The sequence below is a fragment of the Citrus sinensis genome, chromosome 6, assembly GCF_022201045.2.
Source record: "Citrus sinensis cultivar Valencia sweet orange chromosome 6, DVS_A1.0, whole genome shotgun sequence".
In the NCBI taxonomy this organism is placed as follows: domain Eukaryota; kingdom Viridiplantae; phylum Streptophyta; class Magnoliopsida; order Sapindales; family Rutaceae; genus Citrus; species Citrus sinensis.
The window spans coordinates 2957230-2966872 of record NC_068561.1 but is presented as its reverse complement, the minus strand read 5'-3'; the positions used below and the strand labels follow the sequence as shown (position 1 = coordinate 2966872).

General features: G+C 34.7%; 1 protein-coding gene across 1 annotated transcript; it reads left to right on the top strand.

The window, feature by feature from the left end:
• Window positions 1–768, top strand: LOC127903065 (uncharacterized). Its single transcript, XM_052443720.1, has one exon. The coding sequence runs from the start codon at window positions 1–3 to the stop codon at window positions 766–768; it is 768 nt and encodes a 255-aa protein (XP_052299680.1).
• The last annotated feature ends 8875 nt before the right edge of the window (window positions 769–9643 follow it).

Here is a 9643-nt window from a genome sequence, read left to right as displayed (position 1 = left end):
ATGAAACGCACTCACCGGAACTTCCCTGATGCACTGCTCCAGCAATTTAATTTTGACACCCACACCACAAATGCTCCAGCGGAGGCTAGTGCAGAAGCCACTGCCACAGAGAAACCAGCAGAAGATGTTGCAGCCGAACCACAAGCAGATGAAGAATCAGAAGACACTGAACTATCTGACCAGCCTGAGGAAGAAGGTGACAAGTCCGAGACTGATAACTCACCTACAGAGGAAGAAGACAACTCGGAGAAAGACCATGAGGGACCAACCATCCCAACCCAACTCAAAACCAGACAAAAGCACATTATTCAAGAAGAGAATGAGGATGACCTTGAAGAGGAGCCGTCTATTCCAGTCTTTGAGAGCAAGAGAAAGGACAAGGGTAAAGCAAAAATGGCAACACCAACAGCCTCTGAAGATAAGATGGAGTCAATTGATGCTGAGCTGGCTGCTGCAGCAGCCAGGGCTATGCCTACACTTGAGCAAGCCAAGCAACTACTTGCGGTTATTGCTGCCATCACAGCTGAGGTCCAGGTAACCGATGCATTAACTCAAAAGCCTCTACAACACACTCTTAGTCAGTCTCTTCGCACCAATCTAAGACGATCCAGCAAACGAAAAGGCAGTACATCTACAGGTACTGCTACAGCAACCCCAGCCACAACTCATCTCACCAGCCCCGTAGCGAAAAAGACAAAGACATTGCCAGCCACTTCCCCAAAAGCTTCACCAAAAGATAAACTGCGCAGTGCATCCAAGAAGCGCTGATAACATCCTGTCATGTACTGTAGTCCCCACCACAGGGGAGTACTCTTTCCTTACTAGTTCATTCAATTTATGTGCCTTTGTTATATTTGCTTGTGAGGACACAACAACTCTCAAGTTTGGGGGGGGGGGGTTGTGTTCCCGAATGCATATGTTTAGGTTTGTATGCATGTGTTTATGTTTGTGTGGTGTGGAGCTCTATTATCTAATATTTGTGTATGGATTTGAAAGCCTAATGAAGATAAATTGAGTGTTATTCAATATATATATGCCAAGTAGAGATAATTATATATGAAAGTGACATTATATCCCTACACGTAGACTTTGGTTGAATTATATGAGACTGTTAGAGCAAAGCCAAAAGAAGAGAAAAGATCTCAAGTTTGGGGGGAAGAAGCAAGTTTGAATAACTGTGATATCTATGGAATACAATCTATTCAAATGGCTCAAGTTGCTGAGTAACCAGATCTGAGTATGCACCCTATATGCAGACTTGTGTTCAAAGGTAGCAAGAGTTATGAGCAATGCTGTAGCATTCAAAAAAAAAATAAAATAAAATAAAGAAATCCTCTGTCTAAGGCATTGAGTAGGCAGGTCTGTTCATGAGCCACATGTTCAGCCTTGAATAAAAGATACTTCTAGATAAGATTACATTACAATTACTGCTGCAGCAACTCTAATCTGGGCATGGTTTGAGTAGTTGGGTGTCATCATTACAATTGATTGACATTCACATGAAAGATAAATATTAGAGTGAGGAGGTTAAATATTCCCTAGTTTGTCATTCCTAAAATAATCATAGTTGAGTATGTGAAAGTTATGATTACCCCATTTCTGAATGAAGTATTCTCATTGCTGAAATTCATGCAATCCCTTGGTGATGCTATAACATATCTAGAATTCAACCGAAAGAGCACACACACACTATGGATAGAAAGAAGCTTAAGTCTAGGACTAATTTACTATGGTCATCTTGCATGATTGAGAATATGATCTGAAGGTGGAAGAATCCTTGCAAAGTTGATAAAAGAGCTAAATTTGTGTGAATGATTTCTTTTGTGTGAAGTGTTAGTATGTGTCATTACTTGAGGACAAGTAATAGTTTAAGTTTAGGAGTGTGATAACTCTAGGAAATGAGAGTTATTACATCAATTCTAGACTTAAATCAAGATCATTTAGAGAGCAAATAAGGTGTTTTTACTACATTTTGGTTACATGTTGCATAAACATTCATTTTAGTTGGGTTTTAATAAGTTTTGTTTAAATCAAGTAATTTGTGCTAAAAAATTGTGCATAATTGTAGGTTTTAAATTCATAAGGGAATGCTGAGACATTAGATGAGCAAGAGGAGGAAAGAAGATGGCCACAAAAGAAGACAAGCACAATTGGGAATAATGCAGTGCTGTTGTGGATGCTAGAGCAACCAGTCCTGCAGCAATCAGAGAGCAATGCGGGAGAAAACTTAAAGCGTAGGTCAGCCATAAAATCGCGATATGCATGTTTCCTAATTTAAACGCATGCACACGCATGGACTTTGGGTCTTTTACCCTAATTTGCAATATAAAAGGATACGTGCACCTAATAGAAAGGCGGCAAGGAATTATTATCAAACATAATTACAAAGGCAAGAAGAAGGAGATCAAGATTTAGGAGTGCTATTCGGAAACAAAGAAAAGAACCGTGTAGACTTATTTTGTCTTTCGTCGTGCTCAACTTATATTTTCTCTTCTTCCTTGAATTGTTTGGATGTATTCCGAGATCAATATATTTGTATTTATTTTTCTCATCCAGATTATGAACTAAATTTACTTGTGGTTGAGTGACAAATAATCCAATGGGTTCTTGACTATTCTTTTATGTTGTTATGGTAATGTTGTAGCATTATACTCTAGTAGTTTTTATGAATACAACTGTTATTTCGGTTGACCATTCATTTAATAGTTTCAGTTAAGATAGAGCAGCAAAAGGGCATGTCTTAGCGGTCATTATTAGAGTATTACTTATTCTTAAGTCGAGTTTCCTGGATTAGGTTACCTTGAATTCAATAAGGGCAATACTTGAAGTTAAGATTTGTGACACTCTAGACATAGGTGTTCACCTTGTAGGGTGGAGAGATTAAAGGTTATAATGTCGTACTATAAATATATGAGCAACTGGTCATTGTTAGTAGATTTAAAGGTAAGAGATTTCCAACATGCGATAGCTGCAGATGCAAATTTATTCTACCCATTGCTGCAGCACTTATTGTAACAACTGGTGCTAATTTGGTAAACAACAGTCACCCCATTAGGAGAGTTTGATCATTCAACTACTATATTCTCAATTGAATTTTAGACACATTTAACTTAGTTTATTTCATTACAGTATTGTTTTATTTCCATCTCTCACAATTATTAGTTACGATAGAATTATTTGACAATTGTTTGTTTTGGTCTTTAGTTGATTTGCACTATTATGATTGCTTTAGCATTTTGAGTAATATCAATCCTTGTGGAGACGATCTTGAATACTCATCACTTTATTACTTATTGTGTATACTTGCACATTGGTATTGATAATAATTGATTATAGAAATCAATCAACAGTATGCAACGTTGATCTCTGTGACATACTCCGAGTGCCACGTTGGCGGTCGTCTCTCATGAGTTGACCGACGAACTTCTGGAGCCTCGGACTCGACTGGTTCTTGTTCTTCGTGCTCTGGTGCTGGTTCAGAAGAATCTAAATCTTCTGGATTATTTTCCACATATACCGGTATAGTCTCTAACTTTTCTTTTACCCTGCTATCATCTTCATCTCTCCTTTGCAGTTGATCTTCTATAAAGATAACATAGCTGCTGATGACGATCTTGTGGGTAATAGGGTCCTACAGACGATACCCCTTTACTCCATCAGCATATCCCAAGAAGATACATTTTTTAGATTTTGGATCCAGCTTTATTCTTTCTTGGGCATTGTACATCACGTACACAGGACATCCAAATACATATAGGTAGGAATAATCGGCTGGCTTTCCAGTCCACATCTTCATCGTCGTCTTCAACCCAATAGCTGTAGATGGCGACCGATTTACTATATAACAGGCAGTTTTGGCTGCTTCTGCCCAGAATGAATTGGGTAGACCAGCAGTTCTCAACATAGCTCTTATCCGTTCTGTAAGAGTTCTATTCATCTGCTCTGCCACTCGATTTTGTTGAGGAGTGTATGCCACCGTGAACTGCCTCTGAATACCTTCTTGCTTACAGAAAGTAAGAAAATCACCGTCTGTATACTCTCCACCATTATTTATCCTCAAGCACTTGATCTTTTCACCAGATTCAAGTTCCACCCGTGCTTTTTATTCTTTAAACACTGGAAATATATCTGACTTTTTCTTAATTGGATACACCCAATATCTTCTGGAATAATCATCAATGAAAGTCACCATGTACTTTGCACCTCCCATTGATATATCCGGTAATTCTTAAACATCAGAATGAATCAAGTCTAGAATGCATTTACTTCTAGTAATAGATCTATTGAATTTTAATTTGTACTGCTTACTTGTAACACAATGCTCGCAAAATGGTAAACTTACCGATTTGAGCCCTGAAAGTAATTTTCGCTCAGAGAGAATCTTCAAACCTTGTTCTGACATGTGGCCAAGTTTGAGATGCCACATCATCGTTGACTCGTCTCCATTTGATGCGACACACGCATCAATCTCTTGTAGTATTTCTCCTTTAAGCATGAATAGATTAGCACCGATCTTTTCTGTCTTCATCAATACAAGCACTCCTTTAACAATCTTCATAATTCCATTTTTCACATGAGTTTTGTACCCATGACTATCCATTTGTCCCAAAGATAATAGATTTTTCTTCAGGCCGTTGACTTGTCTTACCTCCCCAATTGTGCGAATTGTCCCATCAAATATTTTTATTTTGATAGTACCAATACCAGCGATCCCCAAGGCATGATCATTACCCATATATATAGATCCTCCTGAGATAGGTGCATATGTGTGGAACCATTCTCTCCGAGAGGTCACATGCCAGGTAGTTCCTGAGTCTATAAGTCAGACATCAGACAGTCGTTTTCTGTCTTCTGAAACAGTTGTTGCCTCGCTGTAAAGAATTTCGCCATCATCCGAGGTACTTGCTACACAACCTTGAGCATTTGATGACTCAAGTTCTTTGCCCTCTCTTCTCTTCTGGTTACTCCAACACTTTTTCTTGACGTGCCCTTTCTTGCCACAGTTGTAGCATTTAACATTCTTCTTACTTCTGGAATTTTGATCTACCATGATTGTGACTCCCACTGGAGCCACGTTCTATTGATCTCCCTCTCGTCACCGATAGCGCCTCCGCTTGCTGCGAACTTGCTTGTCTGTTTTCCTTATTTTTCTGTCTGCTCTCCTCATTTAATATGGAGGCTGCAACATCATCGAAAACTAGACTGTCCACTGGATTGTTGTTCATCAGGTTGATGATGAGTTGATCATATGAATCTGGTAGACTTTGAAGTAGAAGCTCGGCACGTTCATTCTCCTCTATATTATGACCCAACGTTGTGAGTTGTGAAAATAGAGTTTTCAAGGTGTTGATGTGATCGGTCACTATTGTAGATTCCGCCATTCGAAGAGTATAGAGTTTCCTCTTCAAGAAGATTTTGTTGTGTAGTGACTTGGCCTCGTACAATTTTGTGAGAGTATCCCCTATTTCATTCGTTGTATTTTTCTCTGCCACACTGGATAATACTCCATCAGCAAGTGCCAAGTGTAGATCAGAAATGGCGTTGCCATCTATCTCGTTCCACTTGTCATCAGTTATCTCCATGGGCGTTTCTCCAATTGCTGCTAAGCAATTATTTTTTCTCAATACAACTTTCATCTTCATTTTCCACAACAAAAAATTGTTTCCGTTAAATTTCTCAATTTCATACTTTGCCGCCATTTTGTTAATAAATACCGCACACAAGCTAGTGTACCACCTTGAATAATTGTAAGTGTGTGTGAGAATGCACACCGGGGAAGTTCCCAGGAAAGACTGAAGGGGTCACAATGGTCCCACTTAAAACCCAGACTCCTTAAGCTCTTATCACCTTTATGACAGAACTTTCCTAGACATGTACAAAACCACAGTTGTTTTACTTACACCACTATTCCCTGCTTTGGACCGTAAAATTCTTGGATCGCTCTCACCGTTTCACGTGAATAATACCGTATACGTGAACAGTACCGTATATGTGAATAGTACCCTTATGTGAATAGTATCCGACTCCAAAAATACAACCAATAGCTCTAATACCACTGTTAAGAAATTGGTGGGTGAAGCAGACACGCAGCTAAAATGAAATTGGAAGAAAAATAAAGAACAAGCACAAAAAAGGACACCAGAAATTACGTGGTTCGGCTTTTAGCCTATGTCCACGGGCGAAAACAAAAGAAAAATATTATACTAGTGAAAAGGAGTTACAAGTATTGTAGTATTTTGGCTCACTACCCAAAACCTCAATACACCTAAACTCTCAAATCACTAAACACACAAAACTCTCTGCTCTGCAAGAATTACTTCTCACAACTCTCGACTCTCTCTACAAAATTGGATGCAAGCTTTTAAATTAAGAGCTTGTCTTTATAGGCAAACCTTTGCCAAGAAAGTAAAAAAGATGGCTTTGATTTTCAAGCAATATAGCTGCAAATTTCAAGTTTTCAAACTTTGAAATTTTGAGCTTTGAATTTTTCTTTTTCTTTTTCAAACATCCGATGCCAACCATTTTGCTTCTTCAAACCTTCTAGATGCAGCTTCTAGATGCTGCAGCCAAATCTTTTGACAGAAAAGATTAAGACAAGATGTTCCTATAAGATGGAATTCAACTTTTCTTATAATTGATAGTGTTATGTATAACAAAAATGCTTGCTGTCATTGACAATTGAGTGATTCTAATTATAAGAGTTATCTTCCGAAGAAGACTAGAGAAAAATGAAAACTGGCAAATTCTTGTCTATGTTTTATGAGATCATATGCATTTTTTCCAGGTCAAAATACCCCAGTTCAAGTTTGTATTTTCCTAAAGTGTTTGCATGTAATGTTGTTTTGGATAAATTATTGCATAGTTAGGATGTATATATGAAAATTATGGCATACAAAATTATCGAAAAGTTTGAGAAGTATTGGTTTGATTTTTGTACCATTTTGGCAATTGTGGTCATCTTGCATCCTCGATACAGGATGGCATTCATTAAGTTTGCCTACGACAATGCTTATGATCAAAATTCAAAGCAGTTAGAACATGTTCATGATAAGTTGTTTTCATTTTTTAGTGAGTAAAATTTTATCACACTATCTTTCTCCACCACATTCATACTCATTCAAATGAGTGATATTGGTTAAGTGTGGAACATAATGACAATAGTCAGAATACACTTAACCAATGGACCATGAAACTATTCAAGGTACATTTACAATTTTCTTTTCTGTTCATTGTAAAAATTATTATTTCCTTATTTGTACTTGTTTTGGATTTTGACAATTCTTATCTCCTAATTATTTTGTAGGGGTTTGATGATCTTAATAGCATGGATTGTTATGCTTATGTTAGAAAATCTGAATTAGAGTTTTATTTGGATGAACCAAGAATAGATAGAAAGATTGATTTAAACATTCTAAATTTTTTTAAAGGAAACAAATTTTGTTATCCTAACCTTTCTTCCATGGCTCGTGATATCTTAAGCATTCGTATATCCATGTTGCATCTTAATCGGTTTTCAGTGCTGGCAGTCAAGTTCTTGATCAATTTTAAAGTTTATTGAAATCAAATATTGTCCAAGCAATTATTACTATCAGAGATTGAGATGTTAGGAGAGATTGGTAAGAGTTGCTAATGAAATTAATTTATTTTTCTTTTATAATATTATATTCAATTGTTTCTAATTAAGATTTATTTTTATAAAATTCGGGCATGTTTGGTACTCTTCATTATATGGTATTAAAACCCCTCAAAGTATTAAAGGATTATTATGCCATGTTTTGTAATTTTAGGGTGCGTTTGGCACACTGTATTATATTATGTTGTATTGCATTATTTTAATGTTGGTGTATTATATTATGTTGTATTGCATTAGTACTGTATTACCATAATGTTGTACAATGTTTGATGCTACATGTATTGTATTAATTTTCAATTAGACTATATTTTGTGTTATATTGTACTGTAATAATTTTTTGTAAGTAATTTAAATTATATATTTAGAAAATAATATTTATTAGTATTTGGAAAAATACTAAATACAGAAGTCTTAAATTTTATAAATTTAACAATTTTTTTAGTGTAAATGTTAAAAAATATCATAATTTTTCATAAAGATCAAAGCTTATAACCTTAAATTTTCGGAAGTATTACATTTATTTTTCAGTATTTTCTAAATATATGACTTGTGAGATAAAGATTGAAGCAAATAATTTAATCAAATAATCTCTAGTAATATAACAACATAAATAAATAGTTAAAACCTGGAAGATTAGTTCAAAAGTCATCTTAGGATAATGAAATAAAAATTTATACACACCACAAGATGATAACAAAATAATAAAGTGATATAATTGTTATAACATATTCACTAACAAAATGAATTATGCTAAATAATCCAAGTAAAAGTTCTATCGTATAAGCAATAATATTTTATATTATTATTCAAAGTAATAATAATATTAATTATATTAAATTATAAATTTACTAATAAATTAAAATGTAAAAATAAAAATAAAAATAAATATTATATAATATAATATTAAAATTCAAATGTTATATTTATTTATTTATTATTTTTATTTTTATTATTATTAAGAAAATTGAAAAAAATAATAATAAGAGGCAAGCTAATGCTACAACTGCTGCATTAGCATAGCCCATTAATACAGTGTAGCTGTAGCTACTTTTAGCACCAAACGTGAGCTTGTTTAAATTGAATACAAATAGTGTTTTTATCCAATATAATGCAGGCTACCAAACACACCCTTAATGCATAGTATTGTAATGTAGTCAAATATCTAATTTTTGCGGTCAAACCCGCATAGACTAAACCCACAGGGGAGTCGGGTTTATGCGGATTTGTAAATTGTAATTATTTTGAGGCAAAGTTCTCCCTATCATTTGTGGCTCAGATGAAACAATCGCTATTGCAGAGGCATGGCAGGGCAAGAGGAAGAAGCTAAGACAGAGGCTCTCGATGAACTTACTGAGCCACTCCTTTACCAAACCAACTCTTTCAAATTCCTCAAATCCTCCACAGACAAAGCCTCCAAGAAACTCGAGATCATAAAAATCAAAATTTTTTAAAATGTAAAAATTCTAAAATCTAATTTTTTTATATTTAGTATTTTCCTAAGTATTGTACTAATAAATATTATTTTCTAAATATCTAATTTAGAATAATCACCAAAAAAGATTAATACAATACAGTGCAACACCAAACATAATATAATTAAAAATTAATAAGTACAATGGAGTATCAAACGATGTACGATATTATTATAATATAATTCTAATGTAATACAGTATAATAAATAATTATGTATTAAAATAATACAATATAATATAATACAATACAATACGCCAAATGCACCCTTACTGTAGAAAATTTTGATGTCATTTTGGCCCAACTTACTGAAAACATTATGAACATGAGCACTAATAGTGCTCGATCTCAAGAGAGTGCCAATGATGCTCGTGACAATGTGGGAGTGTGAAAGGAAAAGTTTTATCTTGCTGATTTTTCTTGCCTTTGTAGATTTAATTATTATTTCCTTATCAATACTACAAAATTTGGTATATGATTGATATTTTAAAATTTTACAATGACTCTTATCAGTGTTGCAACATGTTAATATCATTCTAT

Coding starts and splice junctions, on each gene's coding strand:
- LOC127903065 (XM_052443720.1), top strand. CDS start 1: ATGAAACGCACTCACCGGAACTTCCCTGATGCACTGCTCCAGCAATTT.